Here is a 24,671-nt window from a genome sequence, read left to right as displayed (position 1 = left end):
AAACCAAGGTGCAGCTTCTGATTGGTGCAGGTGCCCCGGGAACAATAACCGACAGCCACATTGGGCATTCTGCTTCTGAAAAACATTTCAAAACCGGAACAGTTACTTCCAGGTTTTTGGCGTTTGAGAACCAAGCTCCATGGATGCTCCATGGATTTGACTTTCTAAAAACAAAAACAACCCCATCTAAGCCACTGCCCATTGCCAGAACTATGAGAATCCCACTTCTCTCTTTTGAATTGTCCCCCCCCCCAAATATGGCATCGTTGGACAATTGAAGTTACAGCATTTATACTACCGTGTTTCCCCTTTTTTAAGACACCGTCTTATAACTTTTTCCCCTCAAAAAAACACACAGTGGCTTATTTTCAGGGGGTGTCTTTTTTTAAAAAAAGTGCTGGTACAACTGGGACCCACTGGCTCAGGACGCTCAGTGCTCTCTTCTGCGCGCTGCTGGGCGCGTTGTTGGCGCTGCCAGTTCCGAGCACCTGCAGGGTGGGGTGGGGGTGGCAGTGCTTTAAACCCCCAACCCTGTAGAAAGCAATGGAAGTTATGGACCGTAACAATCCTTAAGAGGCGCAGGTCTTAAAAAACCCCTGGTATCACCCTTGAAGCACAGCCTTCCAAAGTCAGGGGGGGAAGAGGTCTGTTTAGACAAAGGAAAGGATCGGGGGTGATTCTGCGCCCTGGGACCCACAGAACTACTTTAAAAATCCCAACCTGGGGGGGGGGTCAAATAGTGAAGCCCCATAGCCCTGTAGCAACAGAAGGCACATTCTGAAGCACCCAAGCTGTTCGGTTCCATAAAAAATCCAGGAATTGTAAAATTAACAATAATAATGGGGGGGGCACTCTATCCAAAGAGTTAAGAAGGAATGGGAAAGTGTTGAGTTATATATGGAAAAATATGGAAAGGAAAGTTAGTTAAAGATAAAAAATAAATAATTATCGCAAGGGAAAAAATAACATCATAAAGGGTAATAATATTAAATATAAAATAGACAACACAACAGAAAAAGCAATGAGATCGCACAGGAGTGAGGGAAGTGGGGAGAGAGGGAGGGGGGTAAGGAATGGATAAATGGAAGGAGGCAATGGTTGGAGGAGGGTATAGGGGGATGAATTAAAGGAAAATTAAGACTGAGAAGCGCATGGTTTTTGTTTTTTAAAGATGCAAAGGCTTGCAATCAGCCAAAGTATAGAGCCCAACTTCCAGGAGACTGCGATCTACTTGCGGATTTATAAACTGGAAGTGATCTACCCCCGTTTTATTGGTGTTCAGGTCAGAGTTGTTTTTAGAGAGAGGAAATATCCCATTTTTGAGGTTAAAGTAAAAGTTCCTGACCTTTTTTTTATAATGAGGAAATGCTGCTAAAACTCCGTTCTTCATTCCACGAAGGGGAGAGGGGGCGGGGCCGGGTGCTCAAAGACAAAAGAAATAGAAAAGGAGATAGCGATCAAATGCAGCCTCCTGGGGATCGATGCAGCCGCCGGGAGAGGCAGGGGCTGCAGCCGAGTGCTGCTTCGCAAACAAACGGGGGAAAGTGCTTAGAACCCAGAGAATCCAGCTGAAAAACACGAAGCAGCAACAGCAATTGCACACACACCATCCCAAGCCAGCACAGTAACCAAGTCCCAAAAGCAAGAAAGGACTCAGCAAACACTGCTGCGGCCGGCGTTGCTGCTGCTGACTCGGGGAGCTCAGTGCTCTCTTCCACACAGCGCCTATCACTATGGCTTATTTTCGGGGTACGGTTTATATTTCTCAAATGCTTAGAAATGCTGCTATGGCTTATTTTATGACTACGCCTTAAAAAGGGGGAAACACGGTATCTATTTGGTGTCTCTGTCCAGTTTTTCCACATCACCCAGAATCCCACAAAATTCTGATACAGCTGAATGCCAGCACGGGCTCTTAAGTATACAGCCCATAATAGTAAGCAATCCTGGAAACGTTTAACAAAAGAAATTGGTGTGTGAGTGGCTCATACTCCTCTGGGAGGGAAGGTGGGTTAGAAATTTCATTGTAAAGAAGTGAAAGGCATCTCTTGAGTGGATAAATACGGTAAACTAGCAGTAATAAAAACGCCCTGGGAGAAGCCATACAGGGAGAGACCGCAGTTCAGAGGAATAATTTTGCCTACTTTGCATGGAGAAGTTCACCGGGTAAGGCTTGGAAGGAATCCCTGCCACTGCCAGATGATCCTCACTTTCTGTGCTGCAGCTTAATAGAATACTTCTTTTTTTTAACACATACACAGAGACTGGAGGGAAAAGGTTTCCAGACTAGAGACTTTATATTGGAGGCCTTTGTGTCATTAACAGTAAGCTTAATGATCATTATATGCTTCTATAGAGGAAGGTCTAACCCAGTGTTTCCCAAACTCGGGCCTTCCACTGTTTTTGAACTACAATTCCCATCATCCTTGACCACTGGTCTTGCTAGCCAGGGATGATGGGAGTTGTAGTCCGAAAACAGCTGAAGATCTAAGTTTGGGAAGCACTGGATCTGCACCTTCCCTTAACAAGTTCTTCAGAGATAAAAGAAATCGGAGCTGTTCTGATTTCACACCTGAGGAATTTCTCCCCGTTCCTTTCCTTTCGATGGCCTGATCTGCTTCCAGCCTCCTGTCACGTCCCTTCATTTCCTGTCTACTTTTCGACAGCGTTTCCTTCAACTAATTTCCTTTCCCACAGGGGGCGTTCCAAGGAAATCCCTATTTTAAAAGGACTTAAGACACACAGCTAACAACTGCAACTCTAATGATTATACCAATGTGAAGCATGGTGGAAATAAATGCAATGATTGTAACATGCCAAACAGGCTTGATTTTAAAGGTTTTTATTTCAATTCAGTGCTGTGAAACAGCCTCTTCAACAAAAAATATAAAAAAAGAGGAAAGGATGAATCTTGTGTGTAAGAGTTCCTCTTTCTAGTAGGGCTTCTATGACTAAAAGCTTCCTGGTAGCCACAATTTGATAGCTGCGGGGATGCAATTCAATGCATAATTGCACCACATGCAGTGAAAATCTGAGCTGCTTCTTGGTTTTCTTGACTTGCAGATTTTGAAAGGTCTGGTGATAATTCTGGATCTCTAGATTTTGCTGGACTACAGCTCCCACCATCACCTCTGATAAATTGGCCATGTTGGCTGGGGCTGGCTGATGGGAGGTCGAGTCCAATGACGTCTGAAGGGCCACAGATCCTGGGTTAAAAGCACAGTAATAAAATAACAGGGAAGAGAGTACGTGGTTATTCAAAATGCAGCAATGGGAAATGAGGCTCTAATCCTGTTTTACTCATTTTTTTATGCTATGGGTGTGTGCTGCTACTTTTGCCTAACCAATGAAATATGATGATGTTGTTGTTTAGTCGTTTAGTCATGTCCAACTCTTCGTGACCCCATGGACCAGAGCACGCTAGGCACTCCTGTCTTCCACTGCCTCCTGCAGTTTGGTCAGACTCATGTTGGTGGCTTTGAGAACACTGTCCAACCATCTCATCCTCTGTTGTCCCCTTCTCCTTGTGCCCTCCATCTTTCCCAACACCAGGGTCTTTTCCAGGGAGTCTTCTCTTCTCATGAGGTGGCCAAAGTATTGGAGCCTCAGCTTCAGGATCTGTCCTTCCAGTGAGCACTCAGGGCTGATTTCCTTCAGAATGGATAGGTTTGATCTTCTTGCAGTCCATAGGACTCTCAAGAGTCTCCTCCAGCACCAGAATTCAAAAGCATCAATTCTTCGGCGATCAGCCTTCTTTATGGTCCAGCTCTCACTTCCATACATCACTACTGGGAAAACCATAGCTTTAACTATACGGGCCTTTGTCGGCTATGGGTGTGTGCTTCTACTTTTGCCTAACCAATGAAATATGCTAAGGGCCAAATAAGCATGTGGTTATTTCCTTGTGTGCTTGACTTTTGTTTACTAAATGTAAAGATGGCTATCCAAACTGGAAAAGTGCTCTGTGTTGCTTTGCCCCAGCCAAAGCTCCAGTCTGGATTTGCTGTCCACATGCTGGCTTATTTTTTTAGTAAACAACAGCCAAAGGCCAATAGCATCCTTAATGCCACGCCTCGCTTGACTAAAATCTGCAGGGCTGAGAACTGGAAGTGCTAAAAATTTATCAGGTTGCACCTTCTTGCCTAGGTCTAGAGAATAAAGCGCTAGAAGGCGACCTCATTTTCAAGAGTTGAGGAAATGGATCCTCGAGATTCAACATTTCAGCTTGCCTCCCCACTTCAGATGTTAAAAGAGGCAGATCCTCTCCCCAGAGAAGGAAGCTGAGGGGGAAAGTGAAGATCGAGTTGTTGGTGCTGCCATCGACAAACTCCACGAGGCCCTCTTCGTAGTGTAGGAATACTCTGATCTTCCTGAGCTCGCTTCTGGTGTCCACGGCAGTCAGCTTAGAGGAAGTCGAAGCTGAGAGCTGCCAATTGGAGAACCATCCAAAAGTTTCAACCATGGTCTTCTGCAGAGCCCAGAACCCCTCACTAGGGTTAAGGGTGATGTCCCCCTTCCTCTTGAAAGACACTCGCGCCACGCCAACGGCTCACTCGGCCCATTCCCCTCCGGCCTCCACTTCCCGCCAATGCCGCCCTGAAGTGAATCTCTCGCGGCCTGGCACACACATCTCCTTGTTGAATCTGGGTTGTTGGGCGTCTGTTTCCCCATCGGACGCACTTCAGATCCTCGGACAGAATGAGGTTGGGGTGCGCAGTGTCAGGGTATAAGGTCACATTCACTGTGCAGGGCAGACAGAGAGAGAGAGTTGCATGGGTCAAGGAAAAGGACCAGCCTCTCAGCTGCTGGACCACAACTCCCTCAAACCCAGGCTTCAGGAGGGCTAGTTAACCTCACCCCACCCCACCCCGGTGCCCCAAGGACGAAGGAGAAACTTGCATGTGTGGGAAGCTTTACTTGGGCTTCCCTGTGGTGGCATCCCTAAGGGTGTTTGTTATAGTTACAGGTAGATAGCTGTGTTGGTCTGAGTCAAAGCAAAATAAAAAAATTCCTTCAGTAGCACCTTAGTGACCAACTAACTTTTTATTTTGGTATGAGCTTTCGTGTGCATGCAAACTTCTTCAGATACACTTGAAACAGAGTCATACCCTTATGTAGGGTGGTGGGGGTGGGTGGGAATGGGTGATGGGCTGATAGGAGTGGTAAATATGTTGATGGCTGTTAACGACTGCTGATGACTGCAGTTGGTCCTGTGAGGAAAAAGCAAGGGCTGAGGCGCTAAAGAAAGCTTGATCATGCATAATGAGATAAGAATCCTATGTCTTTGTTCATCCCAGGTGGCTCCATGGTTTTAAGCTTGGTAATGAGTCCCAATTCGGCAACTTCTCTTTCCAGTCTGTTTCTGAAAATTTTCTGTAATAAAACAGCTGCTTTGAGATCTTGTATAGAATGTCCTGGGAGATTGAAGTGTTCTCCTACTGGTTTCTCTGTCTTGTGCTTCCTGATGTCAGATTTATGTCCATTTATCCTTTGGCGTAGGGTTTGGCCTGTTTGTCCAATACTGTATAGAGAGCTGAAGGACACTGTTGCCATTTGATGGCATACACCAGGCATGTCCAACAGGTAGATTGTGATCTACTGGTAGATCACGGGGTGTTCCTGGTAGATCCTGGTTGACCTCTGGCCCCTCAGCAATCTCCTTACAGAAAAGCACAAAAACCCACCAACTTTGCCTACTAAAAAAAGCTCCACAACTTCGGCTTCCTAAAAAAAGCTCCACAACTCTGGGTAGATCACTGCCAGTCTTTTTACAACAATGGGTAGATCACTGTCAGTTTTTTAATACTGTGAGTAGATCGCAGTCTATTGTAAGTTGGCCACCCCTGGCATACACAATGTTAGAAGATGAGCAGTTAAATAGTCCTGAGATGGTATGTTGGATGTTGTTGGGGCCAGTAATGATGTTGTCCGGGTGTATGTGGCAGGTGTATGTGGAGATAGTAGAAAGTTTGGGGAAATCCACCCCAGCTCCTCCCTCCATTTTTGGAAACTAAAGTCAACCCCTCTGCCCCTGGGAAATATCTTAGAATTTTGAAGTGTCAGGCATAGCTCTAGTGGCTTTAGCCCAAACGTAGCAGAGTTTTCCTGCACAGCGCAGAAGCTAGTTGAGGTGGAAATGACTAGTTGGCTAGACGCAGAATAACTATTTACAGGATTTATTAAAAGAAAATAAAAGCAGCAGAGTTTCTGCATACAAAGCAAAGCAAAATAAATCCTTTCTCTCTCTCTCTCTCTCTCTCTCTCTCTCTCTCTCTCTCTCTCTCTCTCTCCAACCATATACACAGCACTTCTACTCCTAACACCTAACAAAAAACCAACTGTGCTAGCATTCCTAGATAACAGAGTTCAGTGCTGGTCGTTAACCAATCAGAGAGAGTAGTTTCCAGGTCAGGCAGACCTTGGCTTTCTGCCAAGAGTAAATTGACACTGCCTTGAGTTAATTGTATGAAGCCAGAATCTGTAAGTTTCCCATGAGAACCAATTAACAGAAACTGAACAAAATAATAGGGCAAAAACTGCTGCACTTCTTGGGCACAAGTCGAAGATTGGTTGGCCTGTGTCCAAAAGGCCACCCCACCCCACCCCGCTTCCTTCGGGAAAACCCTGTTAACCGCTAAATCGGAACAAACAGCAAACAGCCCCCCCCAAAAAACCGCTCAGACATGGACCAATAAATCTCGGATCTGTGCTTAGAAAGTGCAGCAGAAAATCAAATGTGGAAGAGCCCTTGTACAGGTCTACTCAGAAACAAACCCTATTGAGTTCAATGGGACTTTCAAGTAGGGAATGGAAGAAGGCGCGTGAATTCATAACATGGAAACTTTTTGAGCTACGTTACTCATCTCGCTGTCTGCTGTGGCAGAATTATGCAACTTGTTTACTTATTTATTTAATAAGGTTTATACACGGTTTGAATGTATGAAGAATGCTGATTGTTTCTTTTTCTTTGGCGATCACTCGTAGGCGAGTAAGATTGTCTTCCATGAACATAGTCTTAACAGTGAGTCCGTAAGTGACTGTGGAGGCCAATTCTGGATCCACACGTCCTTCCACAGTGGGGACATAGGTTTCCGGGTGGGAGTTGGTCACGGTGTGGATTTGCCAAGCGTGCCTTCCTCTTAGCTCGTTTCTCCCTTTTATCCTGAGTTCGAGTGTCTTCAAAACCCATGACACCTTTGGTAGAGGCTGTTCTCCACTTGGAGCGCTCACAGGACAGTGTTTCCCAGTTGTCAGTGTTTATACTACATTTTTAAAGATTTGCCTTGAGGGAGTCTTTAAACCTCTTTTGTTAACCACCAGCATTGTGCTTTCCATTTTTAAGTTCGGAATAGAGTAGTTGCTTTGGAAGGTGAAGACATTGGCTTGTGCTCAATATGAGCAGGGCAGGGTGGGGCGTGAGGATTAGCAGTGTGGGTACATTGAAGCAGGCCCAGTGTATGCATACACTATTTGTGTTGGAATTTCCTGTTCAGACATAATGTTGACCAGGTCTATAGAGCACGTGGGTGTTTATTTCTCCCTCAAAAACTCCTTTCCTCCCAGGAACTATATAGGGAATGAGCACTGTGTTATCTGCTTACAGAAGCTATTGGTTCCCTTGTAACCTCGGTTTGAATCCCTTGCTCTTTCAATCTAGAGAAGGAAGTGTTTGGGGTCATGAAAAATTAAATTTATTTTTTGTGAGGAGAAAAACCACATGCAACTGTAAGCAAGCGTTCCTCCTATTTTTAAAATGTGTATGTGTGTGTTTGATTTTTTTTTTTTGGCCAATGGATGTGGAAAGATGAACAGATGAATTCAAAAACATATGCCCTTGTGTTACGGCTTACTTTCTAAATGAGAGGTATGGAAATCTTGTCAGAAAATCATACTTGACATGGCATCTCTTCACCTGTCCCTAGATGTGGTTACAGGTAGGTAGCCGTGTTGGTCTGGGTCGAAGTAAAATAAAAAAATTCCTTCAGTAGCACCTTAAAGACCAACTAAGTTTTTATTTTGGTATGAGCTTTCGTGTGCATGCACACTTCTTCAGATACCCTAGATGTGCAGAGATAAATTTGAGTTTTTTTCAGTGGGAAGGTAATGGCACTTTGCTCATGTATAATGATACACTTTTCCCCAAAAGTATGGTATATGTATAATAGGTAAAAAAGAGTAAATCAACATACTGTGGTACATTTCTGCAGAGTAACTTTATAAGTATATTGATACATACTGTTAAATATACAGTGATGTGTATTGTTAAATATATCTGCTTATGTGCTGTTTGTTGGCATCCTGGAAGTCTAGGCCCAAGTTTGGGGCAGGCACCCTTTGGTGAGAAAACCCCAGCAGAGATTTAACATTGCAAAACATGCAGCAAAGAAAAGCATGGAAATATAGGCTGTAAAACCATTTTTAAAGGCTCTTTCCAAGCTATATTGATTCCTCAGCACAGAGATAGACCACATAAAATGGTTTCCTTACAAAACAATCATGTGCTTTTCCATACAGCAGACAGAAAAGATGCGCAGTCAGTCAAAATCATCGTTCAGCTACATGAATGCAAAAGGTGGTATAGAAAAATGCTAGTTTCAGAACTCCTTTGAGACGGGTTAAAGCTATGCTGCTGGCTGGAGTGACCAGCTCAGAGATCATTACATACAGAAATTCAAAAAGACTTGGTTACCCATTTCCTCCCAAGGTGAGGGGGAAGTAAAATACACGAAGCCTGGCAGGACAGCTTACTCTATGGTTTTAACCTCTTCACACACTAATTACTCAAGCATGCTGGATTACTCTACACTGGTTACTTTAGGCATTCTAGAGTGCAGTGCATATGCATATGTAGAATAGTGCATAGAATATGCAAGAATTGTTCATATTTTCATCAAAAAAAGCTTGTTTCTTGATTAGATTAAGGAATATGATTGGAATTTTAAAAATCCAGGTGGATAAGCTCAGCATAGAGATTTTAGTGTGCATTTATCCTTCTGCAATTTTGGCCAATATACCCATTTTTGCAAGTAGTTTCACTAGATATAATGCATGTTTGTATGCTATAGTCACTAATATATGCGTTTTTATGCACAATTCCCCCTAATGTACACATTATCTGGCTAGAAGACTACTAAATTCTGCATAGCAAAATTCTGAGAAGCGTGGATTTTGAAGGATAGCTAGGCTTTGGTTCACACTGTTATGGGGAGTGTAAATTTGGTGTTTTTGCATTAGCATGCAAATAAAAGCGAATTTCTCCTCCTGTACCGACTAGGGCTGCAGAGTGCATTTGGCTGAGTCCCAAACTGAATCGGGCTGATTAGGGGGAGGGGGGAATCCGGGCATCAACCGAGTCAGGTTCAGATAGCCCTGGATTGGGTTGCAAAGTCCAGAGCAATCCAGGGCTATCAGGAGGTGAGACATCCCTGTCTGCACATGGATGGTGTGCAGACCCAGGGACCGCAAACTGGGGCCATGAGGCAGATCAGTGGGGTCTCAGCACAACCCTAATGCACACTTCCACAGCTGCTATTTGCACTAGAAGAAAAGCTTCCATTAGCACAGCACTAATACACCCCCACAACTGCTATTTGCACCAGAAGGAAAGCTTCCATTAGCACAGCCCTAATACACCCCCACAGCTGCTATTTGCACCAGAAGGAAAGCTTCCATTAGCACAGCCCTAATACACCCCCCACAGCTGCTATTTGCACCAGAAGGAAAGCTTCCATTAGCACAGCCCTAATACACCCCTACAGCTGCTATTTGCACCAGAAGGAAAACTTCCACTAGCTATCTGTTTTAGGGGTAAGACCAGGGCTGGTGAATATTCTGCTCAGTTCCCACACTTCAATTCAAGTCCTTCTCCCCCCAGACAAAAAAAGGGACGAATGGCCTCCCCAGTGAATGATGCTGCAGAAAAAGTGAAGATTGAGGCATTTGTATTGGCATCAAAAAACTCCACCTGGCGTGCTTTGTAATCCAGGGATACTCGGATCTTCCTCACCTGATGTGCCAAGCGCAAATGGGTTGGCTCGCGGGAAGTGAAAGCAGTGAGCTTTTTGGAAAAGGGGCACACCCCCACAGCCCAGACCCCAACTTTAGGGCTCAGGTCGAAACCTCTATTTTTCTGGAAGGACTCTCGTGCAGCCCCTATGATCCACAAGCACTCCCGGTCCATGTATTCCTCGTCTTCTGCATTTAAATCCAGCTCCACCTCCCACCCATGCCTCCCTGAGGTGAACTTCTCGCGGCCCAGCACGTAGGGTATGCAGTGCAATTCATCCATGTCCTCGGCCTGGTCGTCAGGCACTTCCCCAATCTTCACGCTCTTCAGATCGGCAGACAGCGTGAGCAGAGGGTGTGCCGTTTGTGGATCCAGAGTCACGCTCACTGAAGGGCACACAGAGAAAGAAAAAATAAACCGTGGGCTTAAATCTCCCGGCGAGCAAGCGTACACTCCCTAAGCAGGTGAGAAGGAATGATCCCTTCGCATTAACTACACCTGGGAACACCACCTTTAGCTATGGATGGTTTCTACCCATTTCCAATCACAGACATATTTACATATTTATACATATTAGAGATGCCACTGAAGACTGTTTGGAAACTTCAGCTAGTGCAGATTTCAGTGGCCAGGTTGCTCACCGGAGCAAGACTGTTTGCATATTACACCGATCCTAGTCCGACTGCACTGGCTACCAATTAGTTTCCGGGCCCAATTCAAAGTGCTGGTTTTGACCTATAAAGCCTTAAAATGGCTCAGGGCCACAATACCTCAAGGACCGCCTCTTTCCATATGAACATACCCGGACCCAGGTATCATCTTCTGAGGCCCTCCTTCGTGTGCCTCCTTGAGAGGTCCGGAGGGTGGCAACACGAGAACAAGGCCTTCTCTGCAGTGGCTCCCCGCCTGTGGAATGCTCTACCCAGGGAGGCTCTCCTGGTGCCTTCATTATACAGCTTTAGGTACCAGGCAAAAACGTTCCTTTTTTACCAGGCCTTTGGTTGATCTGATCACCATCCTATACCCTTTTAAAATGTGGAGCCTCTTGGGCTTGCCAATCAGGTCGGCGGTTTGAAAATACCCACAACAGGGTGAGCTCCCGTTGCTCGGTTCCTGCTCCTGCCCACCTAGTAGTTCGAAAGCACGTCAAAGTGCAGGTAGATAAATGGGTACCACTCCGGCGGGAAGGTAAACGGCATTTCCGTGTGCTGCTCTGGTTCGCCAGAAGCGGCTTAGTCATGCTGGCCACATGACCTGGAAGCTGTACGCCGGCTCCCTCGGCCAGTAAAGCGAGATGAGCGCCGCAACCCCAGAGTCGTCCGCGACTGGGCTTAACGGTCAGGGGTCCCTTTACCTTTACCTATTATTGGGTTATAGTTTTTATATATTGTGATCTCTTTTTTGAACTGCCCTGGGACCTCCGGGTATAGGGCGGTATATAAATTCAATAAATAAAAATAATAAATAATAATAATTACTCATTTGTTAGACTTTGTAGTTTTTATCTGAATGACATGCTCTCAGTGACTATGGTTAATGTTTTATGTGTCATGCTTAACCACATCACTGGGGCCTGCAGCCATGACATCACCGGGCCCATCCAATGACATCACTGCGGCCAACCCATAGGTCTCAGGTTGGGGCCCTGAAATGTCCTGGTTTCTGATTTGATCCCAGATTGTCCCACTTTTCCTTAAGCCATCTCTATTTTCATCGGAGACATTTTGGAAGGTATGGAGCTATGTGATCCCTGAGTCAATGAGATAAGTAACTACAGTGGTACCTCGGTTTACAAACACAATTGGTTCTGGAAGTCTGTACTTAACCTGAAGCAAACTTTCCCATTGAAAGTAATGGAAAGTGGATTAATCTGTTCCAGATGGGTCCGCAGAGTAGTCAACCTGAAGCGTACTTAACCCGAGGTATGAGTGTAATTGGTTCCGTTAACCTGAAGCGAACATTCCCAGTAAAAGTAATGGAAAGTGGATTAATCCGTTCCAGACAGGTCCGTGGAGTACTTAAACTGAAAATACTCAAGCCGAGGCTTACTTAAACCGAGGTATGACTGTATACAACCTTTAGAAGACATCTGAAGGCAGCCCTTTATAGGGAAGTTGATTTTTTAAATATATATATATATAAATTATTATGTTTTTATATATGTTGGAAGCTGCCCAGAATTGGGCATCCTTATTTTCATTGGAGAAATGTTGGAGGGTTTGTGTTTCCATCTAATTCTTCCAGATCTTACCTTTGTTCAGTTCTCGTTTAAGAAGCAATAGAAAAAGAAGAAAACAATCGTCATACATGTTTTAGCGGTTGCTTCTTTTAAAAAAGCCCTGTTACAGTACTTTCCTGATTAAGCTCAGCATTTAAATATAGGGCTCTGCTGTATGAATTAACTTTTGGACGGAAGGTCAGGCACAGTTAAGAAACAGTTATTATTTATTGAAGTTATATACCGCCTTATACCCAGCGGTCTCAGGGCGGTTCACAGAATACAATCAATTCTGCTCTTTGCATGGGCGTACCCAGGATCAAAACTAAGGGGGAAGCTGCCTCCGTCGAGAGAAACCTGGACCTGGACCTGGGCTAACTTCAGCCCACACTTCTTCAAGTCACAGCGAGCACAGCACAGAAAGTGCTGCCCCACGATGCTCTGTGGCACCTCATTTACATGCAAATGAAGTGCCGCAGAGCATTGTGGGGCAGCACTTTCTGTGCTGTGCTCGCTGTGACTTGAAGAAGTGTGGGCTGAAGTTAGCCCAGGTCCAGGTTTCCTTCGACGGAGGCAGCTTTGCTGCTGCTGCTGCCATTTCGCTGCAGCCAAGTACACGATTATGTGGTGTAGCACTGAACAGTGCAGTTTAAATTTATCAGTGTCGGTCGGCTCGCGGGCCCCTGTCCCGTAACGAGCTGCACGTTCCTTCTTTCAGGTGTCAGTTAAAAAAAAAGGCATTGCAGGGGTGGAATGAGGTGCCAAAAATAATAATAAATCTGCTCCGCGCCAGTCGGCAGCTGGGTGGGGGAGGGGGAGCGCAGCGTCGCCCTCCAAGCAATGCCGCTGCCGCTCTCTCTCTGCCCCCAGCCCAGCGCGCAGTGGGGAGAGCGAGGCGCGGACTCGGGACGGGACTTGAGCCGCTTCTCTTCCCTTCACCAGCGCGCCTTAACCATTTAATTTTTTGCTTCTAGGGGGGGCAGCTGCCCCCTTCTGCCCCCCCGGCTACGCCTATGGCTCTTTGACTCTTTTTCAAGCACCACCTCCCAGCAAGATTTAGTTCTTATTTAGTTCCATAATAAAATCAGTTTGACTCTTTTTCACGCCCACCTCCCAGCAAGATTTAGTTCTCATTTAGTTCCATAATATTACCTTTCTCCAGTTTTTGCTCCAGAGGCGCTGTAGTGTGAGAGAGAAATTTATTCAAACCTTCTGAAATATAAAAATGAGGTATTTCATGGGATTATTACTTTTTAGGTGATTCATGAGCAAGCAAGAGCAGCAGCAGTGTTACAAAATAGCAATATGTCAACTGGACCTTGATTAAGATCATCATATAAATTAGAATTACATTACATGATGTGGCGTTTGCCCATTCTTTGAGGATACGTTTGTATTGGGGGAGAGAAAGGGTTAATAGGTTGACCAATAAGAAAGCCCGGAGGCGGAGCCTACCTGATTTTGAGGCTCAGCCCAGAGGTTTTGACAGTTAGTTCAGTTGGGGTTTTTTTTGGGGGGGGGGGAGATAGAGGAGTCAGAGTGAGTTAGAGACAGGGACAAGACTGAGAAGGGACTAGAGGGACAGCGTTTTGAATATATTTTAAAACTTGTTTGTGTTTGAAATAAACTTTAATCTTAATTGTTAACTCTACCTGACTAAGACTCAGGTAGCCCTCAGGTTTCCCCCACAAAATTGGTGGCAGCGGAAGAATAAATTAGTGGTGTACAGGTCAATAGTCCGTGAAACGACCCGGGGGGGGGGGCTCTGTACGAACGCCACACATGTGCTACAGTTTTAAAGTGGGTAATTTCCTGTGTTCAGCAGACGGACCCGCTGGCAACTTATCCCATCAAAATATCCCTTGGTTTTCTGTCCCACAAAAATTACCTTTCTTCAATGCTTCTTCCAGAGAATCTGTTTGAGGAGGTGGGAGAAGGAGGGAAACGAGAGGTTTTAAAATGACAAATTCACTCAAAGAGCTTATCAATATGTAATCTTATATGTAGATTTCAATTTTTTTTTTTGTGGAAAAATTACATATTTACTGCATTTTTTTCAGCTCTACAGCAGTCTTTCAAGATGCAGTTGCTAGGGCTCTACAGAATCTCCCAGGTTTGCACCGTCAATTTGCATAAAGGCACTCTGAAGTTTTTTTGTTTCCATGCCTTTCGCTGGCACGGAATTTTGCCTTTTTTTTTTTTACAGCCGGGAGGATGTTTCTGTTGCATATTCCACCCCGGGCCCTAGATTGTTTTCCTCGACAGGTAAATCTTTGAGAGCTGAACCTCCCCCCCCCCGGCCCCTGAGCTTCCCACAAATACCTGCACATTTCACCATAGCGTTTACTACAGCAGAACTTTTCTCACAACAGATCTTGAGTCTCTCCTCCAACCAGGTGGAAAGGTCCACTGAATGTTCTGCTCGTTTCTCCTCGTACCTGGGAGGGAAACGTGGTTTTGCGAAAAGAAAGGTTAAAGAATGGTAATTCCTTGAATGCTTTATAGATTCATTGCGCGACGCCTGTCGTCTGAAAAGGGTTTTAAGTAGCCAGGGCTTTTGGGGGAAGTAGAGAGGCAGGACTGGAGGGGACCATAGCCGGGTTCTATATAGAGGGGCTTCTTGAGCTCACACAATAATGTGCTTCATCCCTTTGAAGGTGACTTGGAAACTACAACTAATCCAGAATGCGGCAGCTGGACTGGTGACTGGGAGCGGCCGCCGAGACCACATTACACCGGTCTTGAAAGACCTACATTGGCTCCCAGTACGTTTCCGAGCACAATTCAAAGTGTTGGTGCTGACCTTTAAAGCCCTAAATGGCCTCGGCCCAGTATACCTGAAGGAGCGTCTCCACCCTCATCGTTCTGCCTGAACACTGAGGTCCAGCTCCGAGGGCCTTCTGGCAGTTCCCTCCCTGCAAGAAGTGAAGTTACAAGGAACCAGGCACAGGGCCTTCTCGGTAGTGGCGCCCGCCCTGTGGAACACCCTCCCATCAGATGTCAAGGAAATAAACAACTTTCTGACTTTTAGAAGACATCTGAAGGCAGCCCTGTTTGGGAAAGTTTTTAATGTTTGATGTTTTAAATATTCTTTTGGGAGCTGCCCTGGGTGGCTGGGGAAACCCAGCCAGATGGGCGGGGTATAAATAATATATTATTGTTATTGTTACCCCTGTCAAGACAAATGTAGCTGTGGGCAAATTATCTGTGGCAAATAATGTCAGATCCAAAGGGTGTAGATTGTAGAAGCTAGACTAAAAACTCTGTAACAGAAAATAAGAAGATAAGCCAGTTGTTGCTCACCTTGCCCTGCAGCCTATGGACATTATAATGTTTGTTTATTCTGCTTTTGCTACTGTTAGCTGCATCAAGACTTTCTGGGGAATAAGCAGGGTTTTTTTCTTTTTTTAAAAAGAGTCAATAATGGCAGGAGAAGGAGCTGCCTACCTGAGCAAGGTACTTTCGATGTCCTGAAAAAGAAAGATACAGAGAAATCTGTCTCATATTTGTGTTACCAGGAGGACTGATTTGCCCTGTTTTCTCTGCGGAAAACCAAATGTCACTCTCAGGTGACACTGACTCCATCTCACCTTAAGGAGTACCTGTGGGGGCTGCTCACACTTCTTCTCCAGGTCAGCGATCAAGTTAGTGAGGTAAGAAATGTCCTCCGAGAGTCTGTTGCCATTTTCCGCCACCTTCTTCTTAATCTCCTTTTCTAGGTTTCTCAGGCGGGCCAGCGAGGAACTCTCTTTTTCCTCCAGAGACTTTTGCATTTTCTTAAAGGCGTCTTTGATTTTCTGCTTTTCTGTGTCTAACTGTTTCTGAGGAAAGAACGTTCACACATGTGTCACACGGGCTCTCACTTGTGGGGTGTCTCAGGGTTCTGTCCTCTCCCCCATGCTTTTTAATATCTGTATGAAGCCGCTGGGAGAGCTCATCAGGGGGTTTGGGCTGGGTGTTCATCAGTATGCGGACGATACCCAGCTCTATCTCTCTTTCAAATCAGAACCAGTGAAGGCAGTAAAGGTCCTGTGTGAGTGTCTGGAGGCAGTTGGAGGTTGGATGGCGGCTAACAGATTGAGGTTGAATCCTGACAAGACAGAAGTACTGTTTGTGGGGGACAGGAGGCAGGAAGGTGTGGAGGACTCCCTGGTCCTGAATGGGGTAACTGTGCCCTGAAGGACCAGGTGCGCAGCCCGGGAGTCATTTTGGACTCACAGCTGTCCATGGAGGCGCAGGTCAATTCTGTTTCCAGGGCAGCTGTTTATCAGCTCCATCTGGTATGCAGGCTGAGACCCTACCTGCCCGTGGCCTGTCTCGCCAGAGTGGTGCATGCTCTAGTTATCTCTCGCTTGGACTACTGCAATGCGCTCTACGTGGGGCTACCTTTGAAGGTGACCCGGGAACTACAACTAATCCAGAATGCGGCAGCGAGACTGGTGACTGGGAGTGGACGCCGAGACCACATAACACCTTTCTTGAAAGATCTACATTGGCTCCCAGTACGTTTCCGAGCGCAATTCAAAGTGTTGGTGCTGACCTTTAAAGCCCTAAACGGCCTCGGTCCAGTATACCTGAAGGAACGTCTCTACCCCCTTCATTCTGCTCGGACACTGAGGTCCAGCGCTGAGGGCCTCTGGCGGTTCCCTCTTTGCGAGAAGCCAAGTTACAGGGGAGCAGGCAGAGGGCCTTCTCGGTAGTGGCACCCACCCTGTGATGTCAATGAGAAAAACAACTACCAGACTTTTAGAAGACATCTGAAGGCAGCCCTGTTTAGGGAAGCTTTTAATGTTTAACAGACCATTGTATTTTAATATTTTGTTGGAAGCCGCCCAGAGTGGCTGGGGAAACCCAGCCAGATGCGAAAGGTATAAATCAGGGGTGACCATCTCCCAAGGGACTGTGATCTACTCACAGAGTTAAACACTGGGAGTGATCTACCCCCTTTTTGGGGGGTTCAGGTCAAAGCTGTTGAGTTTTTTTAAGGAAGGAAGCCCTGTTTTTTGGGGTTTAGGTCAAACTTGTTGAGCTTCTTTTAGGAGGGAGGGAGGCCCATTTTTGTTTAGGGCTTCAGGTCATAGTTGTTCAGCTTTTTTTAGGGAGGAGGAAAATTTTGGGTGAGCTTTTTTTAGGGGTGCCAGTGATCTACCACAGACATCCCGTGATCTACTGATAGATTACAATCTACCTGTTGGACGTGCCTGGTATAAATAATAATTTATTTATTATTATTATTATTATTAATTGACCTGGAACAAACATGGAGACCCCACCCTCTGTCCTCCACACATACTCACTCCACACATCAGACGTGAAGCATGCACAGGCAACACAACACACATCCAGTACAGGCAGTCAGTCCCCCATTTACACACACCCGACTGACCCATGACTGCACACACTTGCAGCTACTTTCAAGCTGCACACAGGGCAAGGAATGGCTAAGGAAAGAAGCGATTTGTTCAGGAACTTTGGGAAAGTAGAAAGTATGGTAGGTTCTAGCCTTTCCTGCCATACCAGCCTGTGGGTTTAATGCTCTGAACCTAGCAGTTTGAAAGCACGTCAAAGTGCAAGTAGATAAATAGGTACCACTCCGGCGGGAAGGTAAACGGCGTTTCCGTGCACTGCTCTGGTTTCGCCAGAAGCGGCTTAGTCAAGCTGGCCACATGACCCGGAAAAACTGTCTGCAGAAGCGGACAAACGCCAGCTCTCTCAGCCTTTAAAGTGAGATGTGCGCCACAACCCCAGAGTCGTTCACGACTAGACTTAACTGTCAGGGGTCCTTTACCTTTACCTTTTATGTAGTAGCAAGTACATGATTTAGAGGGCTTTGTGGAATAGCCTCGAGTTAGTCTGGCCAAGTGTGAGGCAGTTTTAAAGTGACAGACTTTCTGGGGTTCAGGTTTGATCCACAATCCCCGCCCCGGCTGCGAGTCTGTCGTCAACGCACAACCTCGGCGTGCAAAGCCCTTAAATGGAAAAAACCTACCAGACATTTCTGCTTTTCCTCTTCTTCGGACCGTTTCTGATTGACAAAGTTTTGCTTTTCTTTCTCCCAAGACTTCAGCTGGGTCTGGATTCTTTCCTGCACAGATTGAAAATAACATAGTCTCCGAGCGGCAAGAGATTCCCGGGGTTCCGGGCGCTTTCTCAGGGTTCATGTTTCCTTTTGGGAATGAGGCACAGCAGTGATTGTGGTGCCTTTATGATATATGGTTTGTTTACACACATATATACAACTATATGTGAGTTGAGGGAGGGGCACTTGCCATCTCCCCTTCCTTCGTTCTCCTTACACCTCCCTCCGGAGACTCGCATGGCTATTCCAAAAATTAGAAACCTTGGTTAGATTTTAACACCTTCTGAATCCTGGGATTCATAGCTGCCAACCCTCCCTTTTTTTGTGGGAAACTCACTTATTCCAAGTCACAGCTGTCAACTTTCCCTTTTTTTGCGGGAAATTCCCTTATTCTAGCGCCGTTTCCCGCTGCTATCCTGGATTGTTAGATATACCGTAGAGTAGACTGTCCCCAGGACAGGTGAGGCTGCTGATCCCTTATTTACAAATCCGAAAGTGGACAGGTGATGCTCCTGATCCCTTATTTTCAAATCCGAAAGTTGACAGCTATGCTGGGATTAGAGGGGCTTGGCACACAGCACAACTCCCCAAGCCTTGATTGAATTCTAACACTTGCTGGATCCTAGGATTAGAGAGGTCTGGCACAGACAAACTCATAACGATAATTTGGTTCCGGCAGGAGGGCTGTCCATGTGATGCCAAACACGGATCTCCTTAGAAAACGTTCACCCTATCAAGTCATTCCATTGTCAGAAACAATGTTTTGGGGCCACCCTGTAGGATTCCTTAATCACATGGAAGGGTGTGTGCCCAAGTGGACTTGTCTTAAACATTGACATAATCACGGGTAGCTAAGAGGGCAGAGGCCATTGCTATGTTGACACTTCATCTTCCCCATGTCTTTGTACTTACACAGCAGACCGAAAGGGCTTATGTCTCATCTAAGTATGAAGATACAGCAATATGCAGAGGCATCTCCCGACTCTTTCTTTGCTTGAAAAATAAAGACCATATCCCCCTATCCCACCACCTTTTTAAAGTATGTTAGATACATACTATATGAGCCAGTCTGATTCTGTATCAAACTATTTGTTCCTCTAGAAAAAAGCTGCCCTCAGGTTTTTAGGATATTAGATAGAATTATTTCAACTTTCTCAGTACAATTGGGAGGAAGTGAAGCTGGGATCTTAGTCTGCCCTGTGGAACACTCTCCCACCAGATGTCAAACAAATAAACAACTATTTGACTTTTAGAAGACATCTGAAGGCAGCCCTGTTTAGGGAAGTTTCTAATTGTTGATGTTTAATTGTGCTTTTAATATTTTGTTGGGAGCCACCAGTCAAATGGGCATTATTATTATTATTATTATTATTATTATTATTATTATGGCCCATCTGCAGCAAATCTGAAGCAGATGCATTGTTGAGCCTGAGCATTAATCTGCGCAATACAGTCAACAACTCTCCAAACTCTCAGGCAGAATTTTATATTCAGAGATTACCCGGGGCAGATCTTCACTTGTCATTTATAATGTTTAAAATGCGTTAACAGAGGGCTCTGCAGAGCAGTTAGCCACCAGCAATGGAAAACTGCCATTAAGCATTATAGAATATTATATTCAATAATGTTTAGAAGATCAATATAGATCCAACCCTGGATTGAATTGGGAGTCTTCTATATGTAATTTCCTCCCCTCCCTTCTTAATTCGGCATTGACTATAATAGGAACAGAGGCTCCCAGCATGAAAATCCCAACCTTACTTTACCTTATATAATTTTAGTGAAAGGAGTTTGAGGTTTTCTGCCAGCTGCAGATTTGGTCGAAAATTCCACTTCTGGATCTGGAATTTGCAAAGAGGACACTCCAGCGCTCCCCCATCCTGATTTTCCCAAATCTTACAGTAGTCAGTGATGCACTCCCGGCAGAAGTTGTGGCCACAGTCCAGGGTCACCGGGTCTGTCAGATACTCCCTACAGATGGAGCAAATGGTTTCCTGACCCTCATTTGTGGTTGGTGAGCCCAGAACTGGGGTCTTTGTGGCACTGATGTTAGGAGGTGCATTTTGGGTCACCTGCAAAATGGGTATGTTTTAGAGAAGGAGTAAATTGCTGTAGGATAATAATTATTTGAAAAATTGGTATCTGAAGAAGTGTGCATGCACACGAAAGCTCATACCAAAATAAAAACTTAGTTGGTCTTTAAGGTGCTACTGAATGATTTTCTTTATTTTGAAAAATTATTATTATTATTAGTCACTTGTTGCACAGAGGTTTCCAATAGACTTAAGAGTTTAAAAATACACAAACGCAAACAGTATTCAGATAAACGTAAATAGCAGTCAAGCAAAAACATACACAGTTCACCAAAATTTACAAAACAACTCTCCCAGAAAGATCACTTCTACGGGGTCGGCTTGCATGTCCTCTAATACATTGCATGGAATCCAACATAGCACCAAGGCAATCGTTTCATCAGCACAAGGATTTCTGCTCGGGCAATGAATTGTTCTCCCACTGGAGGGGCTACTTTGCCAGCAAATTTCATACAATCATAGAATTGGAAGGGACCTCGAGGATCATCGAGTCCCAACTCCCTGCAATGCAGGATTCTCACCTAAAGCATCCCTGACATGGAGGGCCATCCAAGCACTGCTTAAAAACCTCCAAGGAAGGAGAGTCCCATCACTCTCTCGTAGGAATCTGCTCCACTGCTGAACAGCTCTTGCTGTCAGAAAGTTTTTCCAAATGTTCAGTCGGAATCTCCTTTCTTGTAACCTAAAGCCATTGGTTTGCATCCTACCCTCCAGAGCAGGAGAAAACAAACTTGCTCCCTCTTCCATGTGACATAGCCCTTCAGATATTTCGCTCACTTATGTGAAAAGGAAAAGAGATTATAGCCATAAAAATTTTTCCCATTATAGTAAATGGGGGTCAGAAACAAAGCTTCAGTTTTAACAGATCAAATATGGACCCCAGTTTGCTGATGCATTTAGCTATGTTGTGATTTTTGTCTGTTTTTATTTTGAGGGTGTGCTGGATGGTGGCTGATAGATTGGTTTATCAAGTTATTTATCCATATTTATTGCAAAAGATTTATATCCTGCTTGATTGTAATAAAACCTCAAAGTCACTTACAAAAATAACAAAGCAATATAATTATTGGCAAAAAGCAACTATTTATGACATTTAGAAATTAAAATCAAGGAGAAGACAAAACCCAGATTAAAACACACGTCAACATCCTACATGCCTGGAGTTATATGCCTGCATAACTTCTTTTTATCAGTTCCTACACTTCGGACACATGGGGACTTCAACAATTTTCCCTCAGGATGTTCCTGACAATGGGCTGAAAGCATTTCTGCTTGGGCAACAGATTTCTGTGCATGCAGCGAGACTTCCTTTCCCTCTCCTGTCCCTTCCAGCCCCCTGCATGCCCTCAAAATCAGCTCGAGGGTTACTTAGCCATCACTTTGTCTTGCACCCAAGATGATTCTGCTATTCCCACAAATAATGGCTGGTGGCAGTGGCTGAACCATTCCTGGAAGTGATGGCAAGGTGTTTTGAATTAGACAAAAGAGGAAAACCTCCACCACTCTCGACTGCCACATTCCCTCCCTACAAAAGGTGTTCGAATTTAACCCCCAGACCCCCCCCCCAAAGTTACAAAAAAAGTCTCACTTGGCTCAAATGGCCCTATGGAAGTGTACATGGAATCCCATAGATTCATAGAGTTGGAAAGGACCTCGACGGTCATCTAATCCAACCCCCTGCAATGTGGTGATCTTTTGCCCAACGTGGGGATTGAACCCATGACCCTGAGGGTTCTGTCCTCTTCCTTTGTGGAGATTCTCCTACCTTGGACCCTTGAGCGGCCACTTCTGCAGGAATCACATCATGGATTTTGTCCTCCTTGTTGCATTTGGAGACTGTGCGGATGGGGGCTTGACCCTCCTTACAGGAGAGCCTCAGGGGATCTTGGTGACTCTTGCTCACTTCCCTCCTTTCTGCATCTCTTTTCGCCCCCTCCTGAAGTTTCCTGATAAGCTCCACAAGGTTGGCCAGTTGCTGGTTGGGCTTGAAGTTCTTTTGATGGACGGTTTCACTACACAGCAGGCAGGCAGGGTTTCTGTTGGGCTCCCCCCAATGAGGCAGCAAGGGGAGGCAGGCTTGGCAGAAATTGTGCCCGCAGTCAATCGTCACTGGATTGTCGAAGCATTGCTTGCAGATGGAACAAGTCTGATCAGAGGACTCCTGGAAAGAGCCTGGAGCAGCCATGGCTAGCTTTCTTTCTTTCTTTCCTCAACACAAAATGAGGGACTTATATTGCATTTGGGATGCCAGGGTCTTGGTGTCAGATTTCCAGGATTGGTCTGCAACTGTGGGAGGGTTTAATGCCCTCCCCCTTTCCTCAGGCAGTTCCTGGAAATCACACAAACTAACTTGCTGCACAAGCATTGATGCTACCCGGGTGATTCTGCCTCTGCTGTTGCTGTGACAAGCAAACACCCTGGAGCAGAGAGACCTCTCTCTGCATAGAGATTCCCAGAGCACTTCAGGATCCTGTGTGTCTGTGACTGCCCTTTACACAGAAGTAGGGGCAGGGGAGAGATGCCAGTCATTTCCCATTTTAAAGGTCACTGTGCTTAACCAGCCCTTTCTAAAACCACACAGGAAGCGAAACACAGCCATCCTTTGAAATCTGCACGTCTCTGAATTTTGCAGTGCCATGGACTAGGCGCAGGCATGTCAAACCTGCGGCCCTCCAGATGTTTTGGCCTACAACTCCCATGATCCCTAGCTAGCAGGACCAGTGGTTGGGGAAGATGGGAATTGTAGTCCAAAACATCTGGAGGGCCGCAGGTTTGACATGCCTCGACTAGGGTGAACCGTGCATAAAAATGAATAATATACAGAATTGAGCGAAACTGCTTTGTTGACAAATTTGCACACCAGGCAAAATTGTGTACAATTTTGTTCGTGTTGGAAGAAATTTGTTCCTATTGGGAGAAAATTGATGGTGACTTAAACAATAATAGCAAACTGATGTGGAAGCTTAAGACTAGAAAGATGAGAAATTGAAAGAAACTGGAATGGGCAGAGCAGGGCCAGCTCTAAGGCAAGGCTGGGTGGCGCAAGGCGCCAGGGCACCGGGCTGCCAGGGGGGTGCCGCACTATGCCCGCCAGACAGCCGCGCTGGGAAACGGGGGGAGGGGGGCACCGGAGGGATCTTCGCACCATAGTGCCAGGGTGCCAGATATGCTTAAGACGGCCCTGGGGCAGAGTCACCCATCCGTATACACAAGTAACACACAAAGAGGCCTTGGGTGAGGAATCAGCTACATAACAACTGTTGGAATGTGCTGGAACACCTGCTTAAACAGAACATCCCTAAAGTGGTATAAAAAGGGGTATGTGTGCAAATGCTCCATATGCATAAGAACATTTTGAAAGATGAGTATTGTTGGATGGAAGCACTTGAGGCTCAGTAAGTAGGATATTTCAAAACTTTCAAGGAGCTTCTCCACCCCTATTGTTCAACCCGGACACTGAGGTCCAGCTCTGAGAGCCTTCTGGTGGTTCCCTCACTGCGAGAAGTGAAGTTACAGGGAACCTGGCAGAGGGCCTTTTTGGTGGTGGCGCCCACCCTCCTTGTGTCAAGGAGATAAATATCTACCTGACTTTTAGAAGGCATCTGAAGGCAGCCCTGTTTAGGGAAGTTTTTTAATGTTTGATCACTTATTATTATTGTTATTGTTATTGTTATTATTCTGTTGGGAGCCGCCCAGAGTGGCTGGGGAAACCCAGTCAGATGGGTGGGGTATAAATAATAAATTGTTGTTGTTGTTGTTGTTGTTAAACAGAAGCCAAACATAGCCCAACTCGCCATAAAAATCAAGAGCATCATACCATCAAACACTCATGTAGAGCTATTAAATACTGGAAATATTCCACATGCATTACTCATATTCATCTGTAGATGTACTGAATGAAGCAGATTATAGAGGCCTCTTCCGATCTACATTTAGACGGTGAAACAGCTTTAGTCGCCCCTACCTCTCAAAGGAACGCAATCTCAAAGGACTGCGCCCAAGTGCCTTGGTGGGCCTTGCAGAGGGGCTCATGGTGGAGGCAACCTACAAAGTTAAAGCAGTGGGCAGCAGGTGGGTGGGTGGGGGGTCGCAGACCAAGTCGGCTTGGCCGGGTTGGGTGTGTGTGACACATGTGTGATGTCATGCATGTACAACAGGCTCTCCCAATGTTGGGCACAACTTGGTGCCTCTGCCTGAGACCCACCTCTGACTCACTACTTAAGCTCAGTATAGGACCCCCTTGCACATAAGAACATAAGAAGAGCCTGCTGGATC

General features: G+C 45.6%; 1 protein-coding gene and 1 pseudogene across 3 annotated transcripts; both read right to left on the bottom strand.

The window, feature by feature from the left end:
- Positions 1–4,245: 4,245 nt before the first annotated feature.
- On the bottom strand, positions 4,246–4,939 carry LOC148687048 (butyrophilin subfamily 1 member A1-like; annotated as a pseudogene).
- Positions 4,940–8,194: 3,255 nt separating this feature from the next.
- Positions 8,195–22,614, bottom strand: LOC118077477 (zinc finger protein RFP). 3 transcript variants are annotated; one of them, XM_060270692.2, is made up of 9 exons: positions 22,162–22,614; positions 20,070–20,375; positions 18,214–18,309; positions 15,827–16,045; positions 15,672–15,694; positions 14,547–14,662; positions 14,113–14,139; positions 13,377–13,436; positions 8,195–10,392 (listed from the first exon to the last, which is right to left on the bottom strand). In XM_060270692.2, the coding sequence occupies exons 1-9, from the start codon at positions 22,579–22,581 to the stop codon at positions 9,836–9,838; spliced, it is 1,824 nt and encodes a 607-aa protein (XP_060126675.2). In that variant the 5' UTR covers positions 22,582–22,614; the 3' UTR covers positions 8,195–9,835. The 3 variants fall into 3 exon arrangements, with proteins under 3 accessions (XP_060126675.2, XP_060126674.2, XP_060126676.2); XM_060270691.2 differs by having other exon boundaries at positions 15,815–16,045; positions 22,162–22,613; XM_060270693.2 differs by lacking the exon at positions 20,070–20,375 and having other exon boundaries at positions 15,815–16,045; positions 22,162–22,613.
- Positions 22,615–24,671: the final 2,057 nt, after the last annotated feature.

This window comes from Zootoca vivipara, chromosome 2, assembly GCF_965207765.1.
Source record: "Zootoca vivipara chromosome 2, rZooViv2.hap1.1, whole genome shotgun sequence".
Classification (NCBI taxonomy): Eukaryota; Metazoa; Chordata; class Lepidosauria; order Squamata; family Lacertidae; genus Zootoca; species Zootoca vivipara.
The sequence above is the reverse complement of the archived record's forward strand: the minus strand, read 5'-3'. Positions and strand labels throughout refer to the sequence as shown.

Bases quoted from the DNA above. Each gene is read 5' to 3' on its own strand.
- LOC118077477 (XM_060270691.2), bottom strand. From the start codon at position 22,581: ATGGCTGCTCCAGGCTCTTTCCAGGAGTCCTCTGATCAGACTTGTTCC. The intron at 16,046-18,213 runs GTAGGTTTTTTC...TTCTTTCCTCAG, and splicing joins AGGAAAAGCAGAAATGTCTG to AAACAGTTAGACACAGAAAA. The intron at 14,140-14,546 runs GTATTTGTGGGA...CTCCTCAAACAG, and splicing joins CGCTATGGTGAAATGTGCAG to ATTCTCTGGAAGAAGCATTG.